Genomic DNA, 24,026 nt, shown 5'->3' with positions numbered 1-24,026 from the left:
GAATTAGTAACTCGGGAAGTCTTTACCATGCTTTTGCTTAAAAAGGCAAGAGGAAGAGGGGCACCTGGGTGGCTCAGTCAGTTGAGTGTCTAACTTCGGCTCAGGTCATGATCTCATGGTTTGTGAGTTCAAGCCCCACATAGGGCTGTCTGCTCTCAGCCTGTCAATGCAGAGCCCACTTCGGATCATCTGTCCCCTTCTCTCTGCCCCCTTCCCACCCCCCTGCTTGCGCTCTCCCCAAAATCAATAAATATTAAAGAAAAGAAAAGAAAAGAAAAGGAAAGAAAAGAAAAAGGAAAGAAAAGAAAAGAAAAAGGAAAGGCAAGAGGAAGAAATGGGGAAATTGATCCTAAGAAGATTTGGAACCTTGGAGGAGGGGCCATTGAACAGGAGCTATGACCACAGAAGGACCCAAAGCAGGGAGAAAATAGAGAAGAAGTACCCCAACCTCTCTCTACTCCAATCTAGCTACCTCTTTTTTTTGTTATTTTATTTTATTTATTTTTGAAGGAGAGAGAGAGAGAGAGAGAGAGAGTGTGTGTGGGGGAGGGGGAAGGGGGGAGGGGCAGAGAGAGAGAAGGAGACACAGAATCTGAAGCAGGCTCCAGGCTCTGCGCTGTCAGCACAGAGCCTGACGCGGGGCTTGAACCTATGAACTGTGAAATCATGACCTGAACTGCAGTCAGATGCTTAACTGCCTGAGCCACCCAGGTGCCCCAGCTCCTCTTGGCAGTGCCTTCCATTGGCCAAACCCAGCCCGAAGCTAGGGGGCAGGGGGAGCCTCTGGATACAATCTATGGCAATTAGCTTCTGGGGCACAGAGTGAGAGGGAGGGGTGGGAACGTGGAATAGCTACCTCATACATCCACTGGCACTTCCTGATGAATTTCTAATTTTTTTTGATGCTTATTTTTGAGAGAGAGAATGAGTGGGGGAGGGGCAGAGAGAGGGGCACAGAATCTGAAGCAGGCTCCAGGCTCTGAGCTGTCAGCACAGAGCCCGACACGGTGCTCAAATCCGTGAGAGATTTGAATCATGACCTGAGCTGAAGTCAGACGCTCAACTGACTGAGCCACCCAAGCACCCCTGCCTGATGAATTTCTAAATCCAGATCTTCTGGTTGTGAATGTGGTCCTTAGACATTTGGTAAAACAATGGAAGGGGCCACCTGGGTGGCTCAGTGAGTTGAGCATCACACTCTTGATCTCAGGGTTGCAAGTTCAAGCCCCGGGTGATACTCCATGTTGGGCGTGAAGCCTACTTAAAAAACAAACAAACAAACAAACAATGGGAGTGCACCTAGGGAGAATCACTAAGGTAACAGTTCAATAGAGCAAAAAATATCTGCTTTCACCTGTAGAGTCTCTTGGTCTTGTTCCCACATTTAGTCACCATGGCTTCTTCATAACACAGTTCAGAAATAAACTTCTGCCCTGAAATGAGAACTGTTCTTTGACACAGGATCACTTTAATCCTTTGAAAATATTTTCCAATAATTTGGTGCAAAATATTCTATATTCAGAATCTTATAGATTCTTACTCTTCTGAGGAAGACAAGCCCTATGCTCATAGACACAAGGGCCACCCACCATACCTTAGTGAGCACCTACTATGTGCCTAGCACTGGGCTAAGTGGCACAGAGGACACAGAGACAAGTCGGATGCTACCTCTGCTCTGGGGGAATTTGTGAACATCCGCTGTTGAAACACAGGCAGCATGTGCTAAATGGCCCAGCAAAGGTGTGATGGAGAAAGAGCTCTTACAGGCCTGTTGGGCAGTACTTTCCTTCAAAGCTGAGCCAGCCCTTCACTGCCTCCAGGAAGGACTGTATTCCCACAACTCCAGACACAGCACCAACTATCTAGACCAGAGAGAGGCTTACTACCTAGCAAACTCCACTGCCGGGTCCCAGAGGAGAACCACAGAAGGGCGCAAAAAGCCTCAAAGAGGCCAGAATTGATGACAGGACGCCCAGTATTAAAGCACATGCATTTGATACACAGAAAACTAGTTCTGACTCTTCCTCCAAGTCTATTAATTGTCGCTTTGGATACCGTTCGAGCAGGCTTAGACAGTAGGCTTCTGGAAGGGTGGTGTGGCACATTAGGTTGGGGAGGGTGAGTTCATGCTTACGATGGACACCATGACAACAACAAAAAAAGCTGACCAAAGTGATTACAAGAAAAATGGCCAATTAGAAGGGAATAGTTCTGAGATCAAAAAGAATAGCAGACCGGAATTATTTCTAGAGCCCCTGTTCTGTAGGTAACCCCTGAGGGCACCATTGACTTATGACACATTAACTGTTTCTCACTATTATGAGCATGAATGGCCCAGTGAAGACTGAATTGTGTGCACTTAATTTTGCTTAAAAAGGCAGATAAGTGTCAGGTATGTTTTAGAATGATTTCTCTTGAACATGGCCTTAAAATTTTAAGTGTCAGGAGCCGTAATTTTGGGATATTGTGTTAACTATCGCTGAGTAATAAAGCATCCTAACACTCAGTGGCTTACATAACAGTCATTTATCACTGAAGTTCACGTGTTTGTGGGCCAACCAAGGTCAGCTGATCTAGCCTGGGTTTGGCAGGCCCTGGCTGGGCTCGCTATGGGTCTGTGGATTGACTCAGCTCCAATATCCATTCACAGATATAGCTCAGTGGTTGTACAATTTCTAGAATGTGGTGGCACAGACCCAAGGACAATATTTATAGAAGGGCAGACCTTGCACACACTTCGATTTATGTAATTCTCATAGCACCTCTGGGATGGGTGTGGCGAGACTCCCAGTTTTCAGCCGAGGAGGTGAAGGTTCAGAGAGGTTAAGTGACTTCCTCAAGATCACACAGCTGGTATAAGATAAGAGAGCTGGAGATGGGAATCCCATCCTCTGACTTTAAGTCCAGGGATTTTACTAACTTAGATCGATGTCCATGGACAAATAGTGATAGTAGCTTTTAAAGCCCTGCAGACTACCCTCCTACCCTCCAGAAACTCTCCTCTAGATTCTTTATTCTCCATTCCCTCCTACTTTCTCCTCAACATATCAATGCCTAAAGGTCTTAGCAAAAGATTAAAGATTATTTTATAGTAGAGTGTGTAGGGCCTACCTACCTTACTCTCTCCTTTGAAGGTATTTGCATTTTGTTTGTTTGTTTGTTTGTTTTTAAATTCTACTTAGTTAACATACAGCGCAGTATTGGTTTCAGGAGTAGAATTCAGTGATTCATCACCCCAATGCTCATCACAACAAGTACCCTCCTTGGGGCACCTGGGTGGCTCAGTCGGTTGAGCGTCCGACTTCAGCTCAGGTCATGATCTCACGGTTCGTGGGTTCGAGCTCCGCCTCAGGCTCTGTGCTGACCGCCTACTCAGAGCCTGGAGCCTGCTTCGGATTCTGTGTCTTCTTCTCTCTCTGCCCCTCCTCCGCTCATGCTTTGTCTCACTCACTCTGTTTCTCAAAAATAAATAAATGTAAAAAACAAAACAAAAATTTAACAAGTACCCTCCTTAATAGCCACCACCCATCTAGCCCACGGCCCCTCTACCTCCCTCCATCAACCCTCAGTTTGTTCTCTATCTTTAAGAGTCTCTTGTGGTTTGTTTCCCTCTTTTTTCCCCCTTCCATGTATTCATCTGTTTTGCTTCTTAAAATTCCACATATGAGTGAAATTATATATTTGTCTTTCTCTGACTTATTTTGCTTACACAATACACTCTAGCTCCATCCACATTCTTGCAAATGACAAGATTTCATTCTTTTTGATGGCTGAGTACTATTCCATTGTGTATATACCACATCTTCTTTATCCATCCATCAGTCGATGGACACTTGGGCTCTCTCCATAGTTTGGCTATTGTTGATAAAAAGGTATTTGCATTTTCATGGGGATTTAAACTAAAGGATGATCTAGTAAGATGAGCCTCAACCAGGGTATTTTGGGGGATGAAACCTTCTGGAATGAGGGGAATACTACTTCACGGACATTCTCTTCAGGTACTGTGAGCCCGCCTATCCTATGCCTCTCCCAATACAGGATTTCCCAGGTAGGCGGGACTCCCACACCAGATGGTGAGAAGACCCCAATTCAGTCCCGTAGAATGCGATCATGTGGAAAAAAGTGAATACTGTCTGGGCACCAGAATCTTCTGTTGGCTACTGGGGTGTGACCCCGAGCAGGGTTTTTGTGGCCTAAAAGACCTGCTGTCCAGCTCTGCCCTGCCCTGCCTGGAAGCCAGCCAGGTCCCCACTTGGGAACCATTCATGTTCTTGGCAGTAGATTATGGGCCATTTATTTGTGTCTGATGGTGATCAGCTATTGTTTAATGTTCCATAATGCACTTCCTAACCATCTCCTCTGATTTAGCTTTTCATATTTCCTCTGGATAATGCAATCAGAGAGGGTTCTTAAATTAGAGGGCTCCCCATGGGTCCCAACCTCCCCCTTCACCTCACCCCAAGCCTCTGAATAAAGCAGTGGACTCAGCTGGAGCTCAGGTACAGAGAGAGCTGGGTATGAGATGGGAGGCTTTCCCTTCCGATATCCAGAGGCATGCCCCCACATCACCATCCACCTCGCTCACGCCTGCTTCCCCCAGATCCACAACCGCCACTGCCACAGCCACACAACAGCAGCACAGCCCCAGAATGAATAGAAAGCCCCTCTGGCTCCTGTGGGACCAAATAAGCTGGCGTCCCATCATCTTGAAATGTGGTTCACATTGTGAGTACTGACTCGTACTGCTCTTATAATTGGTACCAGTTATCCCCAAACCTCTCATTTTGCAAAGCATTTTCACAGCTCTGTTTGTATTTGCCCTGCACAGTAGTTTGAATCCTGAGCTAGTTGGTTATTAGCGTGTGTTGGGGGAAGGCCACTTCACTGCAGTGAGCTTCAAATTCCTCCTCTGTAAGATAGGTATAAAATTCTGTCTCCCAGAATTACTGTAAGTATTCACTCAGAAAACACTTAATAAGTGCCAGCCATGTACCTGGAACTGGATGCAGCAGTGAGCAGACAAGCACATTCCACCCATATGGAGTTCAGGCATCACCCTGAAACGCACTTGGCCAGGCTGGCCCGCTGGTCCCAAGACGTGAATGAAAGACACCTGCGGCAGGGATGGAGGCCCACACCAGCTGCCCAAGGATGGAATCCAGTCTTCCTGTGTAGCATGTTCAGACTTCACGTTGTAGTCCTTTAAAATAGAGAAGTATTTCATGGCCTTCATTGCTAACGTTTAACATAGAGTGATTTAACATTTTAAAAAGGTGCTTCTGATGTCTCTTAAAAAAAACAACAAAATTCTTGACAAATGGGACAGCCTGGCAGTGCGGACCCTCAAGACATATTCTGATATGACAAGGACTGTTTGGAATGCAGTGGCTGGTGGCTGCTCAGTGCCAGCTCCTCAGACCCCCACTGCACCCTCTTGTCTTAAGCCTGGTCCACTTCTTGCATTTACCTAGCTAGCCCCATCTGGGCACGTGACTTTTTGACCTCTGGGTCCAGCAGTCATGCTGGCTTGGACTCTGCCTCCTCCTTCTCCTCCTTTATTTTTGTATTTAAAAAAAAAAAAAAAGTTTTTTAATGTTTATTTTTGAGAGACACAGAGTGTGAGCAGGAGTGGGGCAGAAAGAGAGGGAGACACAGAACCCAAGGCAGGCTCCAGGCTCTGAGCTGTCAACACAGAGCCTGACACAGGGCTCGAACTTATGAACCCCGAGATCATGACCTGAGCCGAAGTCAGATGCTTAACCGACTGAGCCACCCAAATGTCCCTGCCTCCTCCTCCGCCTTTAAGTTTTATTTTTCATATTTGTGAGAGAGACAGAGACAGAACACGAGCAAGGGAAGGGCAGAGAGATGGAGACAGAATCTGAAGCAGGCTCCAGGCTGGGCTCGAACTCACAAGCAGTGAGATCATGATCTGAGCCGAAGTCAGACGCCCAACCAACTGAGTCACCCAGATGTCCCTGCCTCCTCCTCCGCCTTTAGAAGTCTCAGGGCATTTTTCCTGAATTCCCAAGCTCTGCAGAGTTCAGTTTGAAAGTGAATGTTGCAGATCAGCGATTCTCAAACTGTAGCGCTGGTTCTCAGCCCCGGCTAGACATAAGAATCACTTGGGATGTTTTATAGAAGCTCAGTGGCCAGGCTGAACAAACCAAATAAATCACTCTCTGGGGCATGTGCCCAGGCATTGATAGTGTTTAAAGCTCACTGGGTGCCCTAATGGCTGACTTGAGTTAACCACCGAACTGTAACCAGCGTCCGTATTACCTGGAGGACTTGTAAAAACACAGCCAGCTGGGCCCCATCTCTGGAATTTCGGTAGATCCGGGGTGGGGCCCAAGAGTTTGCATTTCTAATAAGATCCCAGGTGCTGCTGATGCTCTGGTCCAGGGACCACACTTTGAGATCCACGGCTCAAGTTTGCCTCGGAGCCACTGTATTAGTCTCCTTTGGCCACTGGAACAAATCACCCCAAATGTAGTGCCTTAAAACAACACACATTTGTTCCCTTGTAGTTCTGGAAGTTGGATGCCAAATTAGTTTCACTTGGCGGAAATCAAAGTGTTGGCAAGGCTGTGCTCCCTCCGTAGACTCTCTGGCAAATGTTTCCTTGCTTTTTCTAGTTCTAAGCGACGTTCATTGCCATCTTTGTTTCCTGGCCCCTTTCTTCATCTTCAAAACCAGTAGTAACATAGCATCCTAAGTGGTCATATTGCCACCTTCTTCTCTGTCAAGTTTTCTCCCTCTCTCTTAAAAGGACACGTGTGATTGCATTTAAGGTCCCCTGAGTTGATCTCCCCATCCTAAACTTCTTAGTTGAATCACATCTGCAAAGTTCCTTTTGCCGCATAAAGTAATATTTACAGGTTCTAGGGACCAGTCTGGACCTCTTTGGAGGCTTTATTCAGTCTACCATAGCTACCTTTCCACTGGGTAAAGCGTCCCATTAGGGTTAAGTGGCATCAGAATCAAAGGCACCAGCATATATACTGGTCTTCGTTTGGGTTCCTTCTAACTGCAGATCCCAACACAAGGATTTGTGTGTCAGTAGTTTATGTAGGAGGTAATCCCAGTAGGGCAGTGGGGACATGAGACAGGTAAGGGAAGGCAGCACGGAGGGAGATCATAAGCAGATTGCTGCTGGGGTGCAGTTCTGGGAGAACAGGAGGGCAGGGAGACAGAAGACCGGGATAGTTACCCACCCACCCCTGGGGACATGCTTGGACAGAAGACTGGGATAGTTACCCACCCACCCCTGGGGACATGCTTGCCCCTAGCATATTTCTTGACTGGAGGAGCCCTCTGGCATAGTTACAAGTGTTTGTGGTAGGAGCTTGAAGCCCGCAGAGCCTGATGGGTGCTGTGGCCTATGGGCAGGGAAGCAGCTGTGTCTGCCATTGATACTTTAAAAGAGCTATACTAATTCAGCTACCTTGCATTGAGTGCTTTCTCTTTGCTAGCCTCTTTACATATATAACTTCTTTTTGTTTTATTTTTTTAATGTTTATTTTTTTGAGAGAGAGACAGAGCATGAGTGGGGGAGGAGCAGAGAGGGAGACCCAGAATCCGAAGCAGGCTCCAGGCTCTGAGCCGTCAGCACAGAGCCCGACGCGGGGCTCGAAGCCACGAGCCGTGAGATCATGACCTGAGCCGTAGTCGGACGCTTAACCGACTGAGCCACCCAGGCATCCCTACATATATAACTTCTAATCTCACAACATTTTCATGAGCCAGTAGTACCCCCATTTTACCAAGCTGGAAACTAACATTCAGGAAGGGGTAGTCACTTATCTGAGGTCACACAGTTCTAGGGCCAAAATTCCGAATCAGAACTTTCTGACTCTCAAAACATTGTAGAAGCAGAATATTCTAGTGATTAGGGGTAGGGTCTCTGGTGCCTTGCTACCAGGTTTCAAATCTTGTGTTTTCTTTAGCTTTGTGAAAGCTTTGGTGCCTCAGTTTCCCCATCCATAAAATGGGGCCAAAAGTAGGGTTTAACTCACAGAGGGGTTGTGAAGATTAAGTGGGCTAATTAGGAACACACGGTACTTAAACTACAGTGCCTGGTGTATAGTGTGTCATTATTTCTGTCGTTATTTCCCGAACCTCACAGTGTCTGTACACGTGCCAAAGGCCACGATTTCCCCTGTGATGCACTTGCGTTATAAAAGGCAAAAGTTGCAAATACAACCCACACCATAACTTTTTGCTTAAAATATCCAGTGAGCTAAGGCAAAAATAGGGGCTCAGCTATTACTTAGCATTTGTGAATGAGTCCCTAAAGCAGGAACACGTTGACCAGGGAAAAAAGGCTCTTCTCGTGATGACCGGCTTTCCCAGATCGCTTTAAAAATACACCTGGCCCGATTCCATCTCCCAGCCCAGGAGCATTTAGCTCCATTCAAGCCCACACTTAGGTCTCCACAGCAACCAACATAAGCACAAGCGTGAGGCGTGTGTTGGGAGCTGGCAACAGCTGACGGAGAGGCCTCGTGGCTGCTGAGGGCTTTGCACCGTAAACCAGCTGGGGGCTGAAAAAAGAGAGGAACACCAAGAAGGAAACATGAATGTGAGTTGGGCAGTCTCCTTCCCTCCCAGGCCTCCCCTCTCGTTTCCCCACTCATGCTGCCCTGCTGCTCACCTGGCCTTCTTGGTGTGTTTCTGAGAAGTCTGGAGAAAGCCCCCACGAGCTTTCCTGCTGCAGCTTGTAGTTCTCTCTGGGGACACGTGCTCCAGGAGGGACCTTCCAGGGGTCTCAGGCCTAGCATGCGGCTTCTCAGGGTTCCAGGTGGGTGGGGGATGGAGTGACGATGGCCACCCTAACCGCAGAGACCTACCTGTCCTCCTGGGGCTTTCTTACTTTACTGTGACTGGGGGGTTTGTTCAAGTGTTTGAACTTGTCTCCTATAGGAAGGGGTGGGTCATTATCATTGAAAGTTGAAACTGGGCTGCCCCTTTGTGCCCCAAGTGAACTGGTTTCGCTTCTGAGATCATCTATACTTGGGTGAACCTCACAGAGTAGCCCCCAGAAGCCTTCCAAAGTCTCTATGGTCCTCCGGAAACCAAACTCTGAACCATTGAGATTCGTGTTCAGCATGGGGGGTGGGGAGGGGTGCTCCAAGCAAGAACAACAGCCCTTTTCCCCTCTCGGCCCATCTTTAGTAGAGCTGTGTTGGCAAGGTCATGGTAGGGAAAGTTAACCCCGGAAAAGAAGAATGTCTTCCGTGTCCAAGGAACATGAGGGCCCGAGGGAGCGGTGTCGTTCTGGGTGGCACTGTCCTTCACTCTCCATGCCTGCCCATGGAAAGCGAGGAGTGGAAGGCTGAGATGGCTGTCTGGACAGTTTGGGCCCTAGAAATGCTTTCCCCAAAGTATCTGAGGTAAATGGGTTTTGTTTTGTTTTTTTAATTTCCTTCAGTTACCTGGGCCCCCTGCTCTGGCCTGTGCCTTCTCTGCTGGCAGGCCCTGAAAGAGTGTACCTTCCTGACAGGCTTAGAGCTGGCCACCATAGTGATTGCTGCTAAGGTTCTCTTGTTTGGGTCCAACTGGAAGGAGGCGCAGGCACATCTAGTCAATCACGTTGGCCTGTTGAGTGATGTTCTTAGGGAGGTATTGTAGCACAGAGCTAAGGCACTGAGGTAGAATTCAAGAAATGTGGGTTATTTCTCTGGACCTACCACTAACTCCCAGGACACATGTGTAGTATTGGCCAACCTATTTGCTCTCTGTGAGACTGTTTCCTCATCTGTAACATGAAGGGATGGAGCAGATTTGAAAGCCGTAGACTTCTCTGACTTTGTGGCTAACGAGTTGCTTGCTAACTTATGTAATTAGCACCTACGCGATAAAGAGGTCTTGGCACGTGTTTCTCTTCTGAGCCCTGGCACCTGAGAATCCACAGGTATGCGCCTGAAGGGCATGGGGTTCATATTCAGACAGCCCTGGCCTTGAGTGACCTCTTCATGACTCACTAGCTGAGTGATCTTGGCCAAATGGTTGCGGTTTAATAGCTCAACACCTCAGTTTCCACCTCTGTAAAATGGGGATGATAGGAGTACCTGTCTCGTTAGATGGCAGTGAGGACTGAATGAGCTAATAGGTACAGAGCCTTGCACCTGGAACATAGTTAAGCTCAGTTGCTGGCCGCAGCAGTTATTCCAAATAGTGTTAAGAGGGCTGGACTCCAGGCCGCTTGCCTCCTTCTGGGATGCCTCATTTCTGCTGTGATCCCCTCTGCTCCTGTTGAGCCTGGAGAGATTTGCTCATAATGCTGAAGGGTCCGTTTCAGAATTCCGAGTTCCCATCTAGAGCCAGAGCAGGGGCCAGCTCGGTGCCTGGGCTTTGGAATTGGAGGTCTGCACTCCAGGAGACCTTGAATGTCAGAGCCAGTTTTCCTCACCTGGACAGTGGGATGCAATGGAAGGTAATTTGAGGGGCCATTGTGAGGATCCAAGGAGAAAGCATGGGAGTTCCTAGCTCTAAGCTGGCCGAGTATGTACTTAGGTGCCGTTGTGCCTTGAGGGGCGACACTGGGCTTGCTAGACGTGGGGAGCACGGGCTCACACCTAAGGGCAGTGCCTTAGCACACTGAGTTCTCAGCTGAAAGGCCTGCCGATGGGCACAGTCCACCACAGGCCGCCCTCCCTCTGCAGACGGAGGTGAGCTTTCTGGGAGCCCTGGCAGGGCACTGGAGTCCTGAGAGTGTCTACCCTCTGGAGACTGTGCAATCCTGTGTGGAGTGTGGCTGGTAAGACAAGCCATTTCCTGTATCCAATTAGCCCCTGTCAGGAGAAGGGGACTGTGGAGTGACAATCTTTGACAATCTTCCCCCCTTCAAAATGGACAGTGGATGCCAAGTCCCCAGGCCTGCCCGGTGTGGGCTCTCCCAGGCAGTAAGAGGAAGATTATTAAGTATGAAATTTTCAAATAGAATGCCAGCAAATGGTGGCTGATTTGAACAAGATGCTCAGTTTTCTGACCAAATACCTGTCTGCGACCACTTTGCATTTTGTTCAACTTTATTTTTCTAAATGGGGCAATAAAATCCACTTGGATTGATTCAAATTCTCTTATTATTAGCATGTTTAAATCTGTCTCCATCTCTAAATTAATTGTGACAATTACTTGAGATATAATTTTTTAAAAATTTACAACTGAGAGAGAGACAGAGTGCAAGCAGGGGAGGGGCAGAGAGACAGGGAGACACAGAAGCTGAAGCAGGTTCTGGGCTCTGAGCTGTCCGCACAGAGCCCGACATGGGGCTTGAACCCACGAGCCGCGAGATCATGACCTGAGACAAAGTCAGATGCTTAACCGACTGAGCCACTCAGGTGCCCTGAGATATATAATTTTTGATACACTTCCCATCAACATAACGACCAATATTTAGGGCGCCCCCTACTATGTACTGGACTATTATTTTGAAGAAGATTCGTAAGACTAACTCTAGGAACCCATAGTCTATTTGTGACACGAAAATAACACAAATGAGGGGCACCTGAGTGGCTCAGTCAGTTAGGTGTCTGGCTCTTGATTTCGGCTCAGGTCATGATCTCCTAGTCTTGAGATCGAGCCCTGTGTCTGGCTCTGCACTGACCGTGAGGAGCCTGCTTGAGATTCCGTGTCTCCCCTCATTCTTCCCCTTTCCTGCTCACATGCACGTGCTCTCTTTCAAATAAATAAACATTTAAATAAAATAACACAAGTGAAATCTCTAATGAGGAGTGAAGCAGATCACCTGGGGTGTCTCAGGCTGCACAAGTAATTGGAATTTGTAGGAGAGCCGAGCAACTAAGATAAGGAGACAGCCGATCTAGGTTCAAGTCATGACTCTGTCCCTTACCTGGGCACTGCTGTGAGCCTCAGTTTACTTATCTGTCATAGGGAGAAAATATTAATAACCATTAAGGTTGTTGGAGGCTAGTGCTTAGCACATAGTAAGTGTTCAGTGCCTGTTACTGAGTATTTTCATAGTTGATTTTTTTCAGGCTACGTGAAGGTAGTTTAAAGAATGATTTTGTTTTTTGCTTCAGGTAAAATGTCTTCCAAGTGAACGAATATTCTGCAGCCATAGAAAGGAATGTAGATGCGTTTTATGTAGTTCTAGAGAATAAGCTCTTAGAAATGCTGTGAAGAAACCAAGATGGAGTAGCCTATGTATAGTTGTATATTCAGGTAACCCTTTGAGAAAGAGGGGGGGGATCTATTCTGTTTACTTATCTGCTTGTATATGCATAAAATATTCCTGAAAGAATACACAGAAAACTAAATGAGTGATAATAAATAATTGGAACTGCTACAGAAGTAGGAAAGTTTTCATGTATGTTCATTTGTACCTTTGGAATTTTGAATCACATGAATGTATTACCGATTCTAAACCATTAAAATTTCAGCTATGCACACAAAACAGAGCCTCTCATCTGGAGCACACGGGATGGGATTTTTCTGTCTTTAAAAGTCTGTTTAAAGCAATGGGAGTTGAGATCTCAGAATGGTAGAGTCACACAGTTATAGTGCTGCAGAAAGTCTAGGGCTCATCTTTCCAACTTGTTTAATTGAGAAGCTCTATTGCTCAGTTGAGTCCAAAGGGGTCAGCCTAAGGTCCCCCACTTTCTGGAATCCAGGGATCTGAGTGATTCAGTGAGACCAGTAGGTAGAAATGCTTGTGCTGGGTGGGAGCCAGGGGACTCCCAGTTACCATGCTTCCCTCCTCCCACCTGCCAAGGACTCTCGGACAACAAATACTGGAGGCATTGGGGGCAAGGATGGGGGGGTGCTCCAGGGGAAGGGTTAAATGAGCTATGTGGCTTTGAATCACAAGTGTCAATAGAGCTACAATGTCACCATGGAAAAATGAAGGTGTGGACACAGTGGCTAGAAACACAGGGTCTTTCCACTCAGCCCCAATTTTCAGTGGGTGTTGGAAATAACCAACCCTTTGGGCCAATGTAGCCGGGGGGTTTTGTCTCTGACCTATTGCCAGATCTCCTGAATAACTCTACAAACTTGGCCTTCCCTGTCAAGCCGTAGCAGAAGATTTAATAGTGCTCGCTGCTTTATGCTGGACACTGTAATTAAATTCAGAGCCAAGGCGCAGCCAGTCTTGGGGAGGTGTCTTGATGTTCCCTTGGCTCCTAATAACATTGTCTCCTTCTTCCTTTCTGTTTACCACATGCCATTTTGTCAAATTAGAACTTGAACTAAAAAAAAAAAACAGATGCCTTCCTTTAGATAAGGTCAAAAAATTCCCTTGTGGGAAGAAAGGAGGATGGGTTGTCTCCTTGAATCTATGCACAAAGGAGTCACCTTTGATATATGACTTAATATAAAATAGCAAATATGAGAGGATTTTCTTTCATCTGCCTAAGACAGACCTTCCTCCTCGACACATCCCTATTGGCAGGGGAGGGGGCAGAAGAGAACATGTCCTTCAGGGGGATTCAGTTCCCTTCTCAAGTTCTCAGAATGAATGGCTGCAGGCTTCTCCAGGCAACGCTGGTGCCCTAACTTTGACACACTCCCAATCCTAATCCTTGTGGAGGTATCACTTGTTCTCTGTTTCCTATTTAAATTTTTCCAGGAGACCCCAGTATGCCTACAGTTATGGACTGAGTTGTGCACCCCACACCCAAATGCATATGTCGAAGCCTTAACCCCAGCACGTCAGAATGTGACCGTACTTGGTGACAGGGCCTTTAGGTAATTGAGGTTAAGTGAGGTCATAAGGTCATAATCCAGTTTGAATGGTGTCCTTATAAGAAGAAGAAACTTGGACACACAGAGACACCAAGGGATGCTCAAACAGGGGAAAGGCCATGTGAGGACACAGCTAGAAGAAGGTGGCCATCTGCAAGCCAAGGAGAGAAGCTTCCAAAGGAACCAAACCTTCCAACACCTTAATCTTGGACTTCTAGCTTCCAGAACTGTGAAAAATAAATTTCTGTTGTTTAAGCCACCCTGGTACTTTGTTATGGCAGCCTTGGCAAACAGATACACCCACCAAAGAGATTATGCAATCATTATCATTTTGCTATATTTACTCTATCACATATCCCTTTGTCCATCTTGTTTTTTTCTTTGGATGGATTTCAAAATGAGTTGTAGATTCATTGCCCACACTTTTTTGTTAAGGTTATTTATTTATTTTGAGAGAGAGAGAGAGAGAGGGAGAGAGAGAGAGAGGAAACAAGTTGGGGAGGGGCAGAGAGAGAGAAAATCCCAAGCAGACTCCTGGCTGTTAGCACAGAGCTTGACTTCGGGCTGGATCTCATAAACCATGAGATCATGACCTGAGCCGAAATCAAGAGTCAGACACAACCGACTGAGCCACCCAGGTGCCCCTCATTGCCCACTTTGAAGACTAAACTATTCGACAGAAAAGGTTGATGTTTGACTGAAGCCCATTCACACACTAATTGAACCCTCTCTGTGGTCATGATAGGGAGCAACTAGGATTGTCTATTCATGTGAGTTTACAAACCAGGAGACTGAGGCCCAAAGATGACTGATTGTAAGGTTTGATTAGAAAAGCGTGGAACTGGCCGTCAGTAAGCTTCTCCAACCCCAGCTGGCTGAGATGACGCCTTTCATTTTTTTCTGTGCTTCCCTACTCCTTCTGTCTGGCTGGTAGTCTGGGAGAGAGGTCACCGCGTTGTGCTGGTAACCAAATCTCCGGAAGTCTCCAGTGTCAGACATCTGGCTTCATTCCTGGCCTACTACCTACTGGCGTATGACCATAGATGTATCCCTAAATCTCTGAGCCTTGTCTAACAATGAGGATGATAATACTAATACAAGATATATTGATACACCTTGTGTGTATTAGTATCAGAGAAGGATGCTGAATGCTCACAGCCTAGTTCCTATTGTTGGCGCCTCATTACCAGGGTAGGGTAACACTATCTGCTGTAATAAACAAGCAGTGACATTTTAATGGCTTCATCTGATCAAAATTTATGCTCACCTAACAGTCCAGGGTTCCTGGCTGGGGGCAGTTCCTGTCCACGCTGGCATTCAGGGATGTGGACCCCTTTTATGGCTCCACCATCCCCTCAGGTCTGAGTGCTCTGTACTGAGGCAGAACCATTGGCAAGAATAGTCCCATGCCCCTAGCTGTTCACACTGCAGGGGGCTGGGGAAGTGCCTCTGGAAGGAGGAGCACACCTCTGGGGGGAGTACTAGCCTTCTCTGCACAGCCCCAGCTCTCCTGGACATAAAGTCAGTGGCTGGGAGTGAAGAGTGGAATGAGCCTGTTGGTGAGGGAAGGGCCAGGTCAGTGGGAAAGCCGCCCTGCCCTCCCAGGAGAGCAGTGAGAACAGCAGGAGAGTGGGAGGTGGCAGCATGGAGAGCCGTCCCTCCAGGGCTGGGTAAGTTGGCCAGCAAGAGGGCACCGTCTCACAAGGCCATGTGCAAGACCCCTTTTGAACTCTGACCCCAATTCTGTGCTGTCTGTGTGGCCTGGACCAAGTGATGCCTTCTCTGTAAAATGAGGATAGTCCTACTGTGAGGATTAAACGCAATGATGCTCAGGAGGTGCCGAGCCCAGTGTTGTCCTTGTTTCGCAAGGAGGATTTTGCTAAGCAAGGGTCTGCAAGCTTGCAGCACAGGTGCCCCTCCTTCCTCTCATCTCAGGGAGGCCAGTACTAGTAAATGGTGCCCCTCCTTCCTCAGAGTCCTTCTTAACATAGCATTCCAGGAAAGCTGTACCAAACAGTCACTAGCAGGTAGGATGAAAACTCTTTGACCTCCAGAGGCCACACTTCAGGCTTCTTCACCTCTGTATCCATGTGGCGTAGCAAGGACTTGACAATAGTTAGTGTTCAGTAAATGAAGTAGAATCTGTTGTAGGCCTCTCTTGGAGGTGGTGTTTAAGAAGAAATTATTCTCTTGTTGACATGGGAAGGAAGACTCTGTTCAAGACTATTGCCCTAGGTGCAAACCTGTCTCTGTAGGGGAAAGAATGGGCTCAATTCTGAATGTAGTAGGAACAAGTGGGGATTTATAGCCAAGGAGCTGTTCGGGGGAGGTGGTCAGTGGATGGAAAATTACTAAGAGGAAACATCAGGGGTTGGGAGATTCTTGCTAAATCCATTCAACAGAATTCTTGCCAAAGGTGGGCCGGGGTGCTAAGATGTCAAAGGTAGGGGGAATGAGGAACTTGGTCAGACAGATACCAACGGTAGTTAGATATCAAGGGTGGGGAGTCACTGTAAAGTGATTTTGCTGGACTCTTGCTAAAACTGAGCTCTACAAGGGCAGACACAGAGGCCCAAGTTCAAGGCCATGTCGAGAAGCTGAACAAAGTTTGGTCAAACAGAGAATCTCTGCCGGTGGGAAGGCAGATCCCATATCTTCCAGTCTACTTCTCTGCCCATGCAGGTTTGGGGATGGGACATCAGGCTTGAGGTACCCTGGGGCTGGTGGAACCCTGGGCTGTGCCTTTAAACATGCAGGTGTTTTTGCCTCACACTGGGAACTCTGGGTCTTTGGGGAGGATGCTCCATTATCCAGGCCTCAGGATCTCTCTGTGCAGCAGGGGTGGGAGCCACAGGAGGGGAAGATGCAAAAAGGACTCCACTCTGGCCCAGATCCTTGGGGAACAGGACTGCATGTGGCAGCAGGGGGACAGGAGCTTCTGGAACAGTGCCCAGGGAGGCGGCATTCCAGAAGTGGACTTCTGGCCCGGTTGATAAATACCAGAGCTGTAATTAAGACAAAATACTGTGAATATGACACCTGCTGACAGCTGCAGGAAGGCCCCGGAAACTTTTATTATGAATTAGATTCTGCAGGCCACTCTGCTGTGGTGAGCTGGTGCCTGGGCCAAGGAACCTGAGGGAGCTCAGCAGGCCAGCTGCCTCGAGGGCAGGGGATGGCTCACCAGGGGAGAAGGGGAAAGAGTGATCTTCCATCCATTTCCAGGGCCCTCATGAAGGACCATTTAAGTCTCAGAAATCATAACCCCTGGTAGAAGCCAGAGCTGGAAAGGGCTTAGAGCTCAGCTGGTCCAATGCTCCCATTTTATATTTGGGAAAACCAAGGCCCAGGGGGGGACGTGAATTGCCAAGGTCACACAACAAGTTACTGGCTGCACCAGGGCTGGAGACCAGCCCAATCCTAACCCCAGGCTGCCATGCTTGGCTGCAGGGCAGTTAACAGTAGTCGGTCCGGCACACATCTAGGCATTCAGCCCAGAGTGCTTGGAGAGACTGAGACAAGGTCGGAGATAGGGAGACATAGAGACAGAATGAAATGGACAGAGAAGAGAGTTGCAGAAGGAGAGCAACATGGAAAAGAGAAAGAGATGTTCATGGGCCTGAGTCATTACGTTCAAAATAGAGATTCGAACACCAGCAGGGTGGGGCAGGACCTCAGCGACCAGCTAGGTCAGTCTCCTTTATTTTTACAATAGTCAAAGTGCAGCTGAGTAGTTGACCTGTGTAAACCTTTTCAGGAACAGTTTGATGCTGAATGGTAAAAAGGAAATGCTTGTGGTGCTAAAAAGTGGCAAAACTTCCATCTCTAAGAGTTTTTGAACGGGATTTGAAAAATGAGCTGTAGGAAAGTGACCCAGTGCAGGGGCATTTGGGACAATATGCCAATGACATTTCTGCAACTGTCTGGGATTTAGGACCAAGCACCCCATGCCCTCTGTGCTCTTTCTGATGTCTTAGACTCTGTGTTTTGAGAACAGAGGGAAATGTTCCAGAGAAGGAACAGAGCCTAACCCTTTCCTCCCTTACTCCTTTCATCTTGGTACCAGCAGATCTTCTCTGCTTTCAAAGCTCAGCTCACCTCTTCCAGGAAGCTTTCCCTGATTTCTCACTTATATCCCTCTGCCAACCGGTACCCATCACTTCTTGTTGTAAATCCCTCTAGACATCCCCTAGCCCTGTGTTAGCCACTTCTCTTTTTGTACTTTGTATAATAGTTATCTCTGAAAACGTCAATAAAAGAGCCCCTATTCTATTCCAGGAACTCTGAAATCCTTTGCTCTAATCCTCACAACAAACTAACAAAGTGGGTTTTGCTTTACCCATTTTAAAGATAAGAAAATTGAGACTCAGAGTGAATAACTTCCTCAAGCTAGTAAGTGGCAGCCTGGGTAACTCCAGCCTGGGTTTGCCTGACTCCAGTGCCTGTATTCTTTCCATAAAACTGAACGACATATGCCAAGGACAGGAACTGTGTCTAGTCATTGGGTCTTGCATACATTTGGCATTCAGTTTGTGTTTCTGAATGAATGAAACAGTAAGTGAATCAATGAATCCAAAGAATATCCTTTCTTTTGAAGCCTATAGCTCAGGGGTCAGTCAACTACAGCCTGGGGGGGCCAAATCCAGTCTGCTTCCTGTTTTTGTAAAGTTTTATTAGAATGCAACCATGTTCATTCCTTTATTGTCTGTGGCTACTTTCGTGTGTAACAGTAGAGTGATGTTGTGAGAGACACCATGTAGCCCACAGAGCCTAAAATATTTACTGTCTGGCCCTTTCCAGAAAAAGTTTTCTGACTCCTGCAATGACTTATGACTTTTACTAAGCTGGTTAAAACAATGGTGCTTATTGAGAAGTACTAATAACCTTGTCTTTTATGATCTAGAATTGTGTGTGTGTGTGTGTGTGTGTGTGTGTGTGTGTGTGCATGCTTGTTATCAGATAGATTCCACACGTATCTGGTATATGCCACTTTATTATTTTACAGGCAGGCTTCATCTAAAAAGGTTTGCCCCACCAGGCCCTTGGGAATATCTGTATCTAGATATATCTATATCTATATATACCTTTTTAAAATTTTTATAATTTTAAAAATTAAGTTTAGCTTTGTTGGCAGCACCTTGGCACAGACATGGTCAGAGCCAAGACCCTGGTGACAAATGTCTTCCCTGAAGTAAAGGAGGGCCTATTCCCCCAGGACAGTCATGGTGGGTGTGGACTTTGAGGCTCGCCAGAACAGTATTGACAGGGGCAGTTTCTGAGCTGAACGAGAAGCAGCCTTTTAGACGGATTACACTCCCATTTCCTCTTGGCTGGCAGGGGCGATCCGATCCCGGGCTCCCAGCCTCGCCTCCTTCCCTGGGACAGGGGCCCTCTTCTTCCTCCAGGCCGCCCCCAGGGTAGCCTCTGGTGAGGCCAGAGCACTGCCTACCTGTTCCTGCTCCCCGGAGCTCAGGACTGGTTCCTGGACCCCTGGCATCTGGGGCAGAAGCAACACCAAAGCAGGGATTGGCTGCCTCCCACCCCAAATGCCCAGCTGGGAGTGCTCAGAGGCGTGACAGATCTCAGCCTGTCGCCAGCCTGTGTTCCCTGGCCAGTCCCTCCTTGGGCCTTGCCCACGATGACGGTTCCATCACTCAGCTTCACTCACCTGCTCACCATTTCAGGACTGCTCTGTTACTCAGCTTGCTGCTCGGGTGAGTTTGCATGCGTGTGTGCGTGCGTGTGTGTGTGTGTGTGTGTGTGTGTGTGTGTGTGCCTGCATATATGATGTGTGCATTGTTTTAGAAAAAAGGCTTGGAAGGCAGACTTGTTCTGGGTGCTTTTAGCAGTCTTTAATCTGAAACTTCTCGACCAGCGTTGGATGCAACATAAAGGGGTTTGGCGGTGGAGTTGGTGGGGACCTTGGTATACACACTCGGGTGTGTGCACTTATGTGTGCCCTTCTTGTGACCTTGACTTTGAGGTGGCAGGCTGGCAGCTGCTGCTCCTGTGGCTTTGAAGTAATGTCATGTACTGTGGTTGGGGCCAGCCCTGGTATTGGGTGGCCAAGATGTTCTCCATTACTCTCCAGGCTGACCGGCTTAGGTCATGTGGTCACTGCCAAGTCATTTTCTTTGTGGGTTGTGTCCTCACCTGCTCCCCTTGCCCATTCAGGGGCAGATTGCAAGATGGCAAATTCCTACCATGGTCTTTCAGAGAAGTTCGTATACACTCAACTTTTAAGATCAGAATTTGGTTTTCAGGGCGTGTGGGGGTTGGAGGAAAGTTGTAGGGTGCAGCCTTCTCTGGAATATGTGAATCAGGAAAAACTTGGAGCAGATTGAAGCCAGCTATCACTAGAACTTCACTGTAGTGGAGACATCTGACTCACATTCAGAACGCTGAGTGGAATGTGTGCCCTTCACCTCTTCTCTCCTCCTTCTAGTACAAGTTCTAACAGGCAGGGAAAGGCCCGAAAGTGGAAGGAGGCGGCAGTGAGAAGTTGAGCAGTCTCCCAACTTCACAAACGGTGGCAGAATAGTTAGTATATGGCTGTATCTGAAATTTTCTCACCCTACAAAGGCAGGATGTTTATGTGACTTCTTTCCTCTGGTGGCTTCTTTTTTTTGAAGTTTATTTATTTTGAGTTGGGAAGGGGCAGGGAGAGAAAGAGAATTCCAATAAGGCTCTGTGCTGTCAGTACAGAGCCTGATGCGGGGCTCAATCCCACGAACTGAGAGATCATGAACTGAGTCGAATCCAAGAATCAGATGCCTGACCAACTGATCCACCTAGGTGTCCCTCCTTTTGTGACTTCTAATGACACATTTTCTTGATTGGGTAGGGAATGCGGAGCAGGGGGCACTGCTTCATACAAACACAGGAGGCAGAAACAGAAAGGCTGTCTCTCATACCCTATTGATGGGCTGGCCTCGTGAATGGGAGATGCAGACGGACACAGTGGTGACCCTGGTGTCATATGTATGAAAACAGAATTTGCAGATGGGTTTGGGCTTAGGTAAGGAAACCAAGTCTCAGAAATGAGTTGTGCTGGGCCACTTAGTCACTTGCACCCAGACTCCTACTCTTTTGATCCAACTCCCTACATTTCCAGGAGTAAGTTCAAGTGAATCACACTTTCCAAGGAAGTGCCCAAGAGTCAAGTGGGTATTGAGTGAAAAGGGCAAAGCCAGCATCCATAACAGTAAACAAAACAGAAACAAAAACCAAACAGTTGCCCAAAGCCTACATTAGACCCAGTGTTATTTCTACCCGTGATTTGGCACTGCAGTGGCCACGTACAGTAGGACTTCAGTGGCTTTATGTCAGGGCAAGTGGTCCTGAAATTCCATGGTAATTGGCATTTCCCAGGCAGCTGCCTGGGTCAGAGCCACGTGGCGCACCCAGGTTTCTGCAGGCCCTGTGTTCATACGTGCATGATTGTTTCCATTACCACAGAGCCTGCTGGGGCCTTTCCAAGCTGGACCCTGGGCTGAGACATGATTCCACGGAGGCATCACAGTCCTGAAAGAGACCCACAGGCCGCTCAGATGACACCAAAATAGACATGTGAAGTCCTGGCTTAGTTGGCTGGGAGGGGAGGGAGGGGTGGGAAGCTGTTCCCAAACACATCCACCTGATGGAAATATTCTGAGCTGGAATGAGCCGTAAATAAACTAGACTGTGCTAAAAACAAACATCTCCAGGGAGTTGGGGGGGGTGGGTGGGCAGAAATAGATGCTCTTCACCTGCTGAAAGTGAAGTCAAGGTCAAGGGGGAAAGGGCGAGGAGGGATGGGGAGAGGTGAACAATGCAGATGCCTCGGCAGGAAAAGCAACTTATGCTCGCTGAAGAGTTCTCCGGTTTCCAGGAAGAAATAAGAGAATTGCTTCAAATGATAGACTCTTTCATTAGTGGGAGACCACAAAGAATGTGGGGTGAAGCGAGGCACTGGAGACCATATATGGTCTGGAAAAATAAATGGTGAGGAGTGCAAATGAGCCACGTGAACCTGCCTCCCAGGTGCTCTTGGCCAGGAGAGACTTTGTGGAAAACCACAACCTCAGCCCTTAGCTGTGTGCCAAAGCACACAAAGAGCAGCAAAGGAGAAACTGCCACTGGGGTGGCATTGAAATGGTCCTGGAGTGCTGGTGCGTGTCTGTCACCTTCACCACGTGCCCCAGGCAGGGTGGAACAATGGACCCTGCCACTCCCAGCTCAACCAACAGTCCAGCAAAGAAACTTGGAGGAATTTGAAGAGGAATATGATTGGCATTAATGTCATGTTTTATAACAACGTAGCTATAGTATTTTACCACTGAGAGAGAGAGAGACAGAGAGAGAGAGAGAGAGACAGAGAGAAGTGGCCCATGACAGGTAGAATGGATCTGCCACTCACAGCTGGGCCATGGTGTTCTGTTGAACAAAATCAGCGTCGTAGAACAGCCTCAGACAAGGCCAGTCTGTGATTGTGATGGACCAAGGCAAAACCAGGCCACTGTGTCATCACATCAGACACAGACAAAAGACCACTATCCAACCACAAAAATGGCCAGCCATCCCTCGATCCTTGTTAATATGCGTGAGTGCTGTTGCTTTACTAACCACAGCTTCCGTCTCCCTCTGCTCTGTTCTTCTTCTAGATAAGAACTAAGATAATCACAGACGAGCTCTCGCTCCCTGCCAGCATCTGGTCCAGAGCGAAGCCAGACTCAACTTCCTCAGAGTCTCCCCCAACATCACTGAGTGAAAGCCCAAATCCTAGAGTAAATCCTTTCTAGCACCCTCTTAGCAAGATGCCACGTGGTTCCCCTGGGTGTGTATCCTCCCTCGCAATGAGTCCAAAGAGGCAGTCTCACTCAACTACAGGCGTGTTGCCGATGGGGTGGGGTTGGTTGGAGGCGATTCGTACTGTATCTCAGGTAGTTGTCATGGGAGCCCCTTGCCTTCTTCCGAGCTCCCGACCTTTATTTCCCACGTTCCCACCACGCGTGGAAGAATGTGGAGATCAAGAGAAGAACCCTAGAACCAGACTGCTAGTCTTTGCCTCAGTTAACTGATCTATAAAATGGGGGTGACGATGACGTTCAGGATTGCTGTGAGGATTAGGTCAATTTCTATACGTGAAGCACTTCAGTGGTGCCTACGCATGTAGTGTCTTGGGTTTTGTTAATTATTATTATCAGTGTAGCAAACATTTGTGGAATATCTAGTGTATGTCATGTACTGTGCTAGAACATGGGGATTAAAAGCTGGCTTCCATCCTCCCAGAAAGTACTGTAGTCGGGAAAATACAAGGAAACTGTTTTACCCCATGGATAAGAGCTAACATAGAGGCAAACCCAGAGAAAAACATGGCAGGACCCTCAACATTGGCCTGGGAAGTCAAGGAAAGCTTCCTGGTGGAGGCTGCACCTTCCAGTTCTCAGTTAGTGAGTAAGAGTCTCCAGAATGGGCTAGGTGTCAGGGGGGAGGGGTGGGATATGAGCAGAAGGGCATTGGCAGCCCCTCAGCCCTTAGTGTCTACAGGTCAGGGGCACCAGTTAGACATCTTTCTGCCCCTCAACATGGCCTGGCCCAGTGCCTGAAAAAGCATGTACTGGAATGAACAAATATCTAATACCAAATCTGACAGGTTTCCCACAAACCAGTGCCGCCTCTGACCTTCCCGTCTCATACTCTGACTCACTGTTGTCCCAGGTCCCGGCCACCTCAAAACCACCCTCGATTGTTCCTCCTCATTCACTCTTGCGGCACGCTGGCCGCCAGTTTCTTTCTCCCCAGTGACGTTTGCATTGGTTGCTTCCTTTTTTGTCCTCACCACTTCCATGGCCCTGACAGGCCACCTCCACGTCTGGCTGCTGCAAGATTATATTGATTTTTAAAATTGCATATATGGTGTATTGTTTATGAATTTCATTTCCGGGTAATAAAAGGGTCTTTACAAACAGAGGCATTGGCTCGGAGAGGGCCGAGGACCATTGGCATGGGCCAGTGGAATGTTCCTCCGTCAGGGAGGGAGTATGTGGGAGTGCACGAAGCAGCCATTCCTGGGGAGCACCCACCAGCTGCCTGATGTCCGCAGGCAGGTCCTGGAGCACAGGGTGGAGATAGTAGGCAAGCCCAGGCCCCTGAGAGAGAAGACTGAAACTGGGTTCAGGGCCCGAGAGGCATGTGGCGGGTGCCCTGCCCAAGTTCTACAAAGTCAGAGGCTCAATGTAAGGGTTGAAGGTGAGGGTACCCTCACGAGACCCAAGCTGGGAACTGTAAATGTACAGCTTTTGGTGATGATGTATATCAATGCTGTGAATATTCTA

General features: G+C 47.9%; 2 protein-coding genes across 4 annotated transcripts in view; both read left to right on the top strand.

Annotated features, from left to right (window-relative positions):
- COLQ (collagen like tail subunit of asymmetric acetylcholinesterase) overlaps window positions 1-24,026 on the top strand; it is a 61,745-nt gene that overhangs the window by 3,913 nt on the left and 33,806 nt on the right. The window contains exon 1 of one of the 2 annotated variants that reach the window (XM_045503702.1): window positions 19,067-19,424. The exons of the other annotated variant lie outside the window; for it this stretch is intronic. Coding sequence (XP_045359658.1) covers window positions 19,349-19,424 — 76 coding nt within the window. The 5' untranslated portion in view covers window positions 19,067-19,348. Of the gene's footprint in view, window positions 1-19,066; window positions 19,425-24,026 lie in introns of those variants that run through there. 2 annotated transcript variants of the gene reach the window in all.
- The window catches only part of HACL1 (2-hydroxyacyl-CoA lyase 1), a 92,426-nt gene that overhangs the window by 67,047 nt on the left and 1,353 nt on the right, over window positions 1-24,026 (top strand). The gene's annotated exons all lie outside the window — the stretch shown is intronic.

Source organism: Leopardus geoffroyi, chromosome C2 (assembly GCF_018350155.1).
Source record: "Leopardus geoffroyi isolate Oge1 chromosome C2, O.geoffroyi_Oge1_pat1.0, whole genome shotgun sequence".
NCBI lineage: Eukaryota > Metazoa > Chordata > Mammalia > Carnivora > Felidae > Leopardus > Leopardus geoffroyi.
The sequence above is the reverse complement of the archived record's forward strand: the minus strand, read 5'-3'. Positions and strand labels throughout refer to the sequence as shown.